Here is a 12,013-nt window from a genome sequence, read left to right on the forward strand (position 1 = left end):
ACATTTGTTTGCAAGGATGAATAATTCACAGCCTTCAGATCATGCCTGGGGGTGGGAAGGGGAGGGGGGGGGGTCGTTGAAGCATCTCTGCTCTGGCCCAGACAGCTGGTGCTGTCCAGGATGGCCAGATGGCCCTGCACATTGCTGCGTAAGAACAGGACTCAGGACGGAAGAATGTTCTATGATCTTCTCCTTTATCTCCCTTTCTCCTTTTTGCTCCTTCTCATTGGCACAGGTGTGGGTTTCTTGTGAAAACTGGGGACTTCAGTGATTCTCCAGCCTGCAGTATTGTAAAAGATCAACTCAACCTTAACCTGTTACAAACTTAATTTATTTTTTAGGTAATCACAGAACCATCTGTGCTATCAAACTCTTGATTTAAAATCATTCTTACACAATGATGGATGCAAGTCCAATTTTGACTTTAAAATGTATGAGTTGTAATATCATATGAAGCTTCCCATTTTCCCACTGAATAATGTGCATCTAACAGTGTAGTGCACTGGCTCCAGCAGACTTGCATTTACTTTGAAACTAGTTGCTTTGGTCTTCAGAAGGTACCAGTGAAGGCTGTAAAACATCAGCCTACTCTGATCTGTAGACTGTGCTATGAAGTTTGCCATGAATAGCTGGCTTTTATTGGTATTTTCCACATGTGCCCATAACTTTCTTGCATTACAAGACACTCTAGAAGACCACCTGGGTCAATACCGACCAGAATGCGGTTTCAACATTTTATGTGGACTGTGATCTGGTCTTTGTCCCTGTTTCTGGATTTCAAACATGTTTTTGACCTGTTTCCAAATGGGACTGTATGCTATTGAAAGCTTCCTGCGTGGCACAGTTTTTATAATTTCGGGTAATGGAGCAGCAAGACATCCTCTCAAAATCAGTGGAGTGTCAAATCTGATCATAGTACTATGAATGTGCTGGCATGGAAAACAATAGTCCACACTGTATCAAACAGTTTTAATACAACTTGTTACTTAATTTTGTCCTCTAAATTTTCTTTTTTATTCCCATATGTGATTTTCACATGGCGGTAGATGAGAGCAATATTTGCACCGCTCACAGTGAGACACCACCATACTTGATGTAGCTTTGACACATAAAGCTTGAGAAGTGTTTGATTCACAATACTAGTCTTTAGGAGCAATATTGTACTTTTTATCCCAAAACTATGTTTTAAAATTGTAAATGTAATGTAATACTCTGAACAGTTATACTACGAAGATAATTTTAACCAAATGGCAGAGATATACTGTCAAAGTACAATGTTCAGAAAAAAGTGGAGCAGTTGAAACATCTGCTGTTTTAAGCAAGAGACCAAAAGACCAAAACCACATTTCTGTCTTGTTTTGTTTTTGTATTTTCAGAGCTCCCAGAGAACTGGACAGATACCAAAGAGACACTTCTGGAGGGTATGGTGTTCAATGTGAAGTATCTGGGCATGACGCTGGTGGACCAGCCTAAAGGAGAGGACATGGCCGCTGCAGCCATCAGGAGAATTATTACCACAGTCAGTCACCATAGTTACATGAGAGAGCCTGTTGGGGGGGGCGACTGTCTGATAGGACCGCAGTCCTATGTGCAATATTCACATCTAGTCAGGGGCCATTTGACAAATTTCAATCAAAAAAACATTGTTCTCAGTGAAGGTCAACATGGTTAAATGAAACCACCTCTGGAGGACTGGTTCCATTAAAAACGGGTTTGGCAGTTTATACACCTCTGATGGAGCCTGCCTTATTCTTTCTCTGTCCGTCTTCAGTGGGCCTATATTTTTTTTCTTTGTGTTTTTCTCTCTTTATCTGTGTCTTTTATGCACACGCACACACTCACACACACACACACACACACACACACAACCTGTCCAGGATTAGGATTCAATTGATTTACTCTAAAAAAAAAAAAGAGCAAGAAGTCCACAATTATCTTCCTGTTCCCTTGGAAACCAAACCACATGAATTGGATTATGCAGGAGATTTGTTAGCTTCCAAAGTCATATTGTCATATTTAGCCATGGTGAACACAAAGATTTGGAAAGATCATAAGAGGGTGTCAGAACAAAGATATTTCTACAACAGATGTTTTTTTTCTATATGACATGTCAAAAATTTCAGGAATACGGAAATATACTGATTAAAATGAAAAAAAGTTGATATTGATTTACTTCTTTGTAAGATGCTGTTGTGTGATGGGAGAGACATGCTACAAAAACAATTTATGCAACAGCACAAAGCCAAATATTTCTATAGCAATTTTATGGTGGATTTATTGAAGTGGAGCCTTAAATATGGCTGCGGTGCTTGATTGCCGTTATCTCCTGGGCAAAGAGAAATCCCCCCCTGAAACCAAGGCCTGCTTTCCTTTTGTCCTTGATAAGTCCTCTGCCTCTCTCTCTTTCGACCGTCATTCCCCCTTTCCAGCACTAACATTGCCCTCCTTTCTTCACGTCAGACGTGCTGCAGAAGTGTGCCGGTGCACGTGCACGCGCGTGCACACACACACACACACACACACACACACACACCCCTGTTCAAAAGAATACTGTTTCAGATAGTTATAAGATTCTCCACATGATGTGCTTGCCATTTCACCTTAAGGAAACACCGTTATAGCCTCTGCATAGCTGGTGTCTGCTGCTTGCACTTTGTACTATTAAAGGGAGAGTTCAGTAACTTATGCCCCTGAAGTCGGCATTATATGCATTCGTCATTCATTTTTTCGAACTACAGATGCTTATTGTCAGAAACTTGAAGCTCAACTATTGCAACCAGTTCAGTACATCAAGTCTCCAAAATACGATAGAGTTGTTTTAAGGACACAGTAATGAAAATTGATGCTTGTTTTCTTTCATGCTTGACCATGGTTACTGCAATATACACTACCCAAGAAAAAGTCACAGGACATGGGTAGTTGTAAAAGGAAAGGTCATTGTTTTGGCAAGCCTTTGGCCTTGATACTGTTTCACTTTGTCACGAAAGACTTTTTAGGAGGCTGGTAGACAGATGACGCAGAATGCGCTCAGAATTACTCATATACAGAATTATGCAGAGCACCAATGTCAAACTCTTCACTCCTGCAGAGCTGCTCTGTTTGATGGGACAGTGTTTATTGGTCAAAATGAAAATCATCATCTTCTCACAATTTATGACTCATTTTCTGAATAAATGTCCTTCTGTGTTTTTACACCTCTAGGCTCGTGCCAGCGCAAAGAAGTTCCGGAAGGTGACTCTAACTGTCACACCCAAGGGAATAGTCATCACAGACACGGAGACTAATGACCTTATCGAGAATGTTTCCATTTACAGGTATTCACGCACATTAAAACAATCAGGTTTTCTCCAGTTCTGTAAACATTATGACATATGAAAAAGGTGTGTGTGAAACATGCACCTAACTGTGTTATGAAACTCGACCCATTAAAATTAAAATATATTTTAGTCAGAAGTTGTGTGTTTATGCATAGAATGTATGTTTGACCATAGATGTAGAAAAGTTTGATACTTTTTCTCTGTTGGCAGATTTTGAAATAGCATATACCAGCTCTACAGTGTCCCATAAAGAACTTTTTAATTTGCCATTTTTTTATACGCAATATGTGTAAAGGGATGAGGATTGAAAATTAGTCTGTGTCCAGTGACCCTGTGAACCCTAAAAAAGAGGTTTCAATATATATTTTCTTGAAGCATCCCATCAGTAACAGAACACTCTAGAATCACAGACCATGAAAGCTTAACACATTTATAATGTGTTTAAGTGTGTGTGTGTGTGTGTGTGTAGTCATTAGTGGTGTGCAGGGAGGTAGACAGAGAGGGGTGGGGTATGCAAGAGCTTTGCCCGCCCCCATGCTGATCCACCCTTATCAGCTGCTGCAGAAACACAGTCACAGGAATCATGAATCGCTTTCATCCTCCCACCCCCCCTTAGGAGTCTTCTCCACCATGAGCAAAGCTGGAACAAAGCACTTCACCTGGTTCTTCTCTTTGCCAGGCATGCCTCAAACTGCCTGATCATGGCCTGGTTTTGGGGATGAGCCAACACTGCATGATAATGCATTGTGCAAGGCTTCTCTGGAGCATGCAAGATTAAAAATGCATTTTAAATGCAGTTCAGTGCAATTCTGTTTTGCAACAGCTTCTGCATATTATCCCTTTGTGTTATTTTATAAACTTATTCCAGGGTAGAGTGTATCCTGAGGGAATAAAACCGCCCTCAGAAGGGTTTGTTTCTTTGAGGAATGTGGTCAGCTCTTACTTTGATCTTCTGGAGTGTCTTGGCTTGAAAGATGGCTAGAAAATTACCGGCAAACCAGGGAATGGACTTTTTGTGTTCAGTTCAAGTTAGCAGCTCTAAGCTACAGCAGAGCGTCATCTATTTCAGCATAGCACTAAGCCCTCCAGTGCAGAGAGGAAACACGTTTAATGAGGTGAAATCCGGTACAATACGTGTTTTTTGGTTTCCCTACATTTACACAGGCAATTGATGCAATCTGGGTCTTATATTTTGATTCCATATGTGAGTTATCTGATCTCAAGTAAGACAGGTCATCGAGTGTATCGAGTCTTTTTCTTTTTTCTTTTTCTTTTTTTTTTTTTTTTTTGCACATACAAATGATTTGGAATATGTTGATAGAAACTATATGCTATGCTGTACATGAAGATCTGAAGCTGTTAAAAGAAAGAGGAGATATTTTCTGAACTTCTACTCAAGTCCTCGCCCTCCGCCCCAGCTTACATTAGACACAAAGAAAATGATGGGTAATAGTGTTGTTTTATTGGACATAATGTGAGGGTTATGTCATCAGCTTGCCAGATGTCTGAATTCATTGTGGTCACATTACATTTGTTTTGATTACATTTGTCCATATACCATTCTCATTACAAAGTTTAAACAAAGGGGGTTGAATGACAGGTTGTGATGTTTTATTATTATTTCTTTTTCTCTGTGTTGGGAAAAACAAAATTATATTTTCCAGTTGGCAACATACTATGATACAATGCCATTAGGTGCATAGCATTTTCAGTGAACTATAGTCATGGTATTGATATGGTGCTCTGTTGGCTCCAGTGAAAGGTTAAACCTCATTTCTGGCCTTGTTTCAATTTTGTAAGTGTCACTGACTAATGCAGTATATTCGCCACTCGGCAAAAGCAAGCCTGGCATGGCAGAGAAAGCCAAAATGTCACACGTCAGGAACATAATGTACACAAATCTTAAGTTTGGTCTTGGCGTTCAGTTCTGGAAAGCAGTGTACATCCAGTCATTTTGCACAAAAACAAATGAAATTTTCTCGACAATGATGACAGATGGAAGTATCTAACCATATTGCTTAAAAGATATTGTTACGTGCTCCAGATTTGATACTGTGGCTGTGAAATTCATCGAACTAACTGTCCAAAATCGGAGGGAAATTCTTTACTGGGTTAGACAAGCCAACAGCTGTCGGTTTTGTAATTTGCTATTGTATGAGGAAAACCGAGGGTGAAATGCCAGGAAACAAAATTTTGTCCCATTTTCCTGAGGCTAAAACTATGTTAGCAAGTTATGCATGAAGGATGGTGTATACTCAGCATTCTATTCTCTCTGTTTTATATGCTTCCTTAGCAGATTACACAAAAGTATATCTCTCTTTTCAAGTGCTGACAAGCTTAACTGTATTGGTGACAAGACAGAAAGTTGCAGTTGATTATGATTGTAGTGGCAACAGAATAACAAATTTGGAACAACATACACAGTAGTTTGAGTGTTAAAGAATATGCTCTTTGTGTTGCATAAAAGAATGAATATGTGTAGGACAAAAAAATGTTATATTCACAAAATACTTTGAGAAAATGCTCAAAAGCACAGGCACTGTAGGATTTTCTGATAGAAAGGATGGATTGATACAATCATAAAAACAGATGGAGAAGATGGCTTGTCAGAATTATTGGCCTGACTGAATCATTAATAGACTGATATGATCAGAAGACTCATCCAGTGTGTCAGACAGAAGGAAACACTTTACCAACACTGGAGTTCTATTGTCGTCTGACAGCAAAAAATACGGCTGCACATGAAAACTATGAATGTTTAAAACAGCAAGATCACTACATATCCCACAGGATATTGGGTGTCTGGTTTCTAATGTACTCTTCTCTTTTATACTACATCCTTGATTTTTTACAGTCTGTTGAGTTGTCTGAGGTGTCTTTGTTTAGTGAATTTGACAGTTCAATCACAGATTGCTGTAGAGACTTTCATGCTGTCAGGACCATGGCTTTATTACAAAACTCACAGACATAAACATTATTCCACAAACCATCTCCCTAAACATTTAATTTAGCTTACACCAGTGTCTGGCCTCTATTCCTTTTTCTCCAAGCTGTTCAATGTGCATAATTAGGATCGGGGATGCACCACATGCAATAATAAACAGGGAATTTCAGATACCTTGTAAGAAGATGGAGTGAGAGTAGTGTCTTGGGTATTTCTATTTAGGTCGTGCGTCAGAGGCAGACCAGTAACAGTTATGCATCTAACAGTGAGATCCAAATCTTAGTTACATTATGTATCATCTCTGACTGGGCTAATTACTGCCTTTTGAAGTTTTGAAGATGAGCTTATGATCTTTGGGTTTTTCCCCTGCTCCTTGTTATTGGTATTCAGACATCCTCAGTTCATTATCTACCATTGTCCCAATGGTTCTCTTATTTTTCATGACTTTCCATAAAACCATGCCGTTTCTCTCCCAACTTTGCAATCTAAAACCTTAGTTTTCTCTCCCATGTTTCTAATTTGGATGCTCTCTACTGTGTATTGTAAGGGTTAACCTTTTCCCTAAGCACACTTAGCAAAACAAAATAACCTGAAGCCTCAGGTTTACCTTCAGTTCTTGTTTGCTGTATCGTGCTTTTGTTGTAAAGGGTAATGTAACTAACCTACTGTTACGGCGTAGGTGCAATATAATTCTTTGCATTTTTGACATATCGTTTATAAAAATAAGGCTAGTTTTTCCACAGTTATTTTTCTAGCTGTGTATGATTCTCTGGACCTTAATCATGGTTATGCATGTAAGTGATAAAATAAAGCACTGTGTGTACCATGAATGACTTCACTGATTCAATTTAAAATTGTGTTGTACTCAAAACAGGCAGCGTGTGTGTGTGTGTGTGTGTGTGCGCGCGCGCACGCGTGCGTGCCTGTGAATGTGTGCGTATCAGACAACACTCACAAAACAAACTAACTTGACTCAAGCAGCTGTTAAGGACAAGGCCATACTCTACTACAGTGACCATTGAAGCAGTAGAGGTGAACTGATGAAAAGGAAATACTGGTGTCATTGAGCCTTTGGTTTTAATATTGACTCTACCACAAATGAGTGTAAGAAACAGCATGTTGAGCCAAACTACAATTTCCTCTGTCTGCTGCCGAGTGAATAGTTTTACAGACTCTCTCTCTCCTTGAGACACAAGATCTATTGTAAACCTTAATTCAGTGACTGTTTGGTTCCATAGAGTAACCTTTAACCATTATATGGCTGGATGAACTGAATCAATACAATATTTCACAAACACTGAGAGAAAAATCCATGTAACCTTCTAGGTTTTGCTCTACTAGAGCAAGCCCTGAATGTCCCCAGTGTCTAGGCAGTTATATAGACTGTATTAGGATTGAATTTCAGAATTATCTTTGTACTTTAAGTCAGCTTGCCATGGCTTTGAACCATTTAAATCCAGGGAAAGTTATATTTAAAAATGAAGTTTACTAGACTGCCAAGACCAGTCCAGCCTTAAAAAAAAAATACTGCTCTATAAAGCTGTTCAAAGAAATGTTTCACGTTACCTTTTAAAATGTTTCATCCAGTGCTGTGTGTTCCATATGTTAACATACAAATCTGATTCCATGTCTGTTTATGAATCGAAGGCTATCACTGAAATTATACCACATTTAGCTCATCTTTCAAAGCCCTGTTATTGTAGTAACAGTGATGAGAAACATTCTCTCTCTCTCTCTCTCTCTCTCTCTCTCTCTCATTTTACAGAATCTCCTATTGTACAGCTGATAAAGTTCAAGATAAAGTGTTTGCCTATGTCTCCCAGAGTCACTTTAATGAGACTCTTGAGTTCCATGCTTTCCTCTGCCAAAAGAAGAAAATAGTGAGTGTACATCCAATAGCAGTGTCCTGATAACTAACGTTTTGTTGTCTGCTTTTACAATCAGAAAGGTATTCTCTATTTTTTTTTTTTTTTTTTTTATGAACCTGTTGTTTGCTCTGTCTAGTGAGCCTGTAACTCGATGTTGCACTATATTGCCCTATATGTACACTATATTTACACTATTGCTCCCAATACACAGAGTCTTTTAAGTGAGAATTTCTCACAAGTAGAACTCCAACAGATAATGCCCTTAGTTCTCCCACAGCCTGTTTATTTCAGCTCCCAAGGTATTTAGCACCATCTAGTGGCCCAATGTGCACAACAGACATTTCGTGCAGTATTGGTTTTCGTTGTGCCTTGCGGCTTAACCCAAATCAAACTGTCTTACCAAAAATCGTGTTCAGAGAGTGACTGATTGGTTTGCTCCGTGTTTTGCGTACAGGCTCAAGCCGTCACACTGACTGTGGCACAAGCATTTAAAGTGGCTCTGGATCTGTGGGAGGTCGCCCAGGAGGGTGAGACATTTACACTTTTGATATGACGACATGCTGGCACCAGCAGCATACATAATCCATTACAAAATGCAACAGCCAGAGAATCTACAAGTACAAACACAGCAGTACAAACACAAATGACCCTTCCCTTTAATGAAACCAAGTTTTGCAACTGGGATAAAACTCAGTCTGGTGCAGAAAGCTGTCTAGTACCTCTGCCTCTTATATTTGTACTGGGGCTTACATAAAGCTGCCAACCTACAATTTTTTTGTTCGCTTACTCTCTCAGATAAGAAGGCACGCACCTGCTGTTCCTGTGAGGTCGCAGACTCTCAAGTGGAAACGAAGCCCCACTGTGCGGCTGGTACAGTAATTACCCATCACAATTCTGCATGGACTCTTAATGACTGCAGGCTTGACCTATTGTACAAAATATGCAGATGACGTTTAATTTTTGCATTTAAATTTGCATTTCAAATTAGCATTTTCAATCTGCAAGTCACATTAGGGTTATTTTACACGACTGATAAAGTCAAAGCCAGACTGGATACAGTAGGATATGTGGAATGGGTAGTTAATTTGTCTTTATATATCACAGAGTCGGGGAACAGCCGAACTCAGAGCATGGGGCACAAATTAAGGAAGCCTTTCTTCTCCTTCCATGCACCATCACCATGCAACAATCCAGTCAGGAGAAAGCCAGTCAAACACAATTCCTGGGTAAGCTCCTTCCTGGGCAAATTCTAATTTGTCTTCACATACACTCATTAAATTGTTAATTTCTTTCATTCAGTAAAATGTAGCAATCTGGTTTCAACTAATAATAAAATGACAGTTATGCCCGGGGTCTGGGTAGGTTCTTGGTGTAAGTTCCAAGCCACTTACACCAAACCAAGAAAACAGAGCGTTAAGTCTATATGCCCCTAAGCTTTGAACCAAGCCTAAAGCTCATGGAAATACAATGCATGTTTGACTTGATGACTTCTTTAATGCAATGACCAGCAACTTGCATGATGTTTGACAAGTTAAAAAGTTGTCTCACGTGCACCAAAAGGCTGACTCTGGGAACTCTGTACAGGAGATTTATCAGCGTTATATTACCTATGAGAATTTCAGTTTAAGGTGATGATGTGTACCAGAATCATGTGATTCAGGTTCATTTTTTTTTCTTTTGCTTCTGTTGAGCAATTTGATGCACAGTTCCATAGTTGCTCTCTCCCAAGTGTAAATAGCTCTTTCACACAGCAAAGGAGAGATGCGTTAGGAGAAAATATTTATATTGATATTTACCTAATTCTATATATATATATATATATATATATATATATATATATATATATATTTACACATTTTTTTAAACGAATAAGCTTCATTGCCATCATGAGTGTTGTGAAAATGCTGTGTTTGTTGCTGAAGCCTGTTAGAAACCGGCAGCAAAATTGGCCATCATGCTGTCAACCCCTCTGCTCTACCTTAGCCTGCTATCAGCTGACTTCAACTACACTCAAGAGCCCTGAGAGGCAGCTTAAACAAACATACATTCATTCATTTTCATTCATTATATTTTAACACTGTTAGGCAGCTACTTACAAAAGCCCAAAAGAAAGATCGATTTTAATAAGCAGGAGTTTGATCCACTGACTGGTTCATTTAACTATGTACACAGATACCAAACACTTTTGCTTCAGGAATAGGCAGACTTAATGTAATTTTATACTCAGGGCCTGTTAGCATAGCTATCACTTGATAGCAGGGACAGACTAATAAATGGTAATTTATATATCACACTCTCACTCAAGATACAGAGTTAGAAATGTTGAAACTGCAGATAAGTATTTGCATATGTCAAAATGTAAAGGCATGACTCAGTGGAATGGATGGATGTTGCGTTGAAGTAGAACTATCACTCAACTCAAGCTCACAATCCTCGCTAATGAAGGCTTTTTTAATAGCTTATATGCATAGTAACTACCATAAATGAAAAGGTATTTACAGGACTCATCCGTTTATTACAGATGTTAACGTGACAATTGTTCATGTTCTTTACCTCAGTGTTTTTGTTTCAATCTGTAGGATACTGAAGATGGCCTAGATGATGCATTTTCAAGGTATGCCTTCCCTCTCGCACATATGTCAAATTTATAGTCTATTCTTCAAACATTTCTGAGAATCCGGCCCTAAATACAACTAGACTTGTTGTTAACTGAGACCAAAGACACCTCATTCAGCTTGTCTTTGAATAACCAAAGTAGAGTTAGCTGACTCAGATGTGTGGGCTAGATGTGCTTGGCTAGATTAAAAAAAAAAAGTGTCATCTATGGGTTCTCTGGATAGACCAAGCTCTGAGCAATATTATCAACCCAGTGTATGCTGAATGAATGTAATGTCAGTGTCACGTTTCTTTATGTATAATGTCGAAATCCTGTGTATTTTTGTCTGCATTTGCAAAAAAACTGTAACATAAAAGTTCTCAATGATTGTCGTTTGTTGCTAAGTTCTGATAAAAAATGTAAACCATTTGTTTTAGAAGTATTCTACTTGCTGATTATTAGTACATCACAGGCTTCAGGCTTCAGAATACTGTAAATGCCCCTCCTGAGTTCTACTAGTTCTATGTCTGTTTAACAATTCTTTCAGTGTAGCTGCTCTTCTCAGTGTATTTCCATGGAGACACATCCTGACAGGCCTTTTGCTGTCTTTTCTGCAGAGTAATGACATTGAAAACTTCCAGTATCTTTTACCTTGTCTTTTACGTAGTTTAGATTAAGATGAACTGCAGTTCCATGCAGACTCAGGGAAAGGATGGACTATTGTCCTCTCACAATGGTTGATGGTTCATCTGGTTCTAGTTAGAATAGTTGTCTTTTCAATTACTATCTTAATACTTAATTTGTTAATTGAGCAAATGTGACCATTTCAGCTCAGTTTGGAGAATGAATTGTAATCCTGTGGGCATGTAAAGCCCTTTGAGACTGTAAACAGCAATATTGGGCTTTAAATAAACTTAAACTTGAAACTTGAACTTGAAACTTCAGTAAGTCAGCACACATTAGATAAATAAATCATCACTCCCATTCAAAACAAAGTCCAGAGAGTACCTACCAAGTCCTCAAAATCAGCTGTAATAAAAATATTACAATCACAAGACTTACCTTAGGTCATCTTACTACAATAATGGTTGGGTAGAGATTGTGTGTAATGTAGCTTCAGTTGTAATGGTGACATGTCAGTATAAGTTACACTGTTTCTCTCTGATGTGCCATGCAGCAATATGGAGATGGAAGAAATGGACACAGGTAAGTGAGGTGAGAGAACAGGGCTGATTTTCCTCACAGAGACACTTAATCACAGCTCTCAAGACATGTATTACTTTGCTAG

General features: G+C 38.8%; 1 protein-coding gene across 3 annotated transcripts in view; it reads left to right on the forward strand.

The window, feature by feature from the left end:
• The window catches only part of si:dkey-71h2.2 (low density lipoprotein receptor adapter protein 1), a 28,026-nt gene that overhangs the window by 12,615 nt on the left and 3,398 nt on the right, over positions 1-12,013 (forward strand). Inside the window, exons 2-9 of one of the 3 annotated variants that reach the window (XM_030771878.1) lie at positions 1,377-1,519; positions 3,202-3,314; positions 8,027-8,141; positions 8,584-8,656; positions 8,925-8,999; positions 9,234-9,355; positions 10,709-10,743; positions 11,903-11,931. In XM_030771878.1, coding sequence (XP_030627738.1) covers positions 1,377-1,519; positions 3,202-3,314; positions 8,027-8,141; positions 8,584-8,656; positions 8,925-8,999; positions 9,234-9,355; positions 10,709-10,743; positions 11,903-11,931 — 705 coding nt within the window. Of the gene's footprint in view, positions 1-1,376; positions 1,520-3,201; positions 3,315-8,026; positions 8,142-8,583; positions 8,657-8,924; positions 9,000-9,233; positions 9,356-10,708; positions 10,744-11,902; positions 11,941-12,013 lie in introns of all 3 variants that reach the window. The other 2 variants (XM_030771879.1, XM_030771877.1) reach the window with 2 other exon arrangements.

The sequence above is a fragment of the Chanos chanos genome, chromosome 4, assembly GCF_902362185.1.
Source record: "Chanos chanos chromosome 4, fChaCha1.1, whole genome shotgun sequence".
Classification (NCBI taxonomy): Eukaryota; Metazoa; Chordata; class Actinopteri; order Gonorynchiformes; family Chanidae; genus Chanos; species Chanos chanos.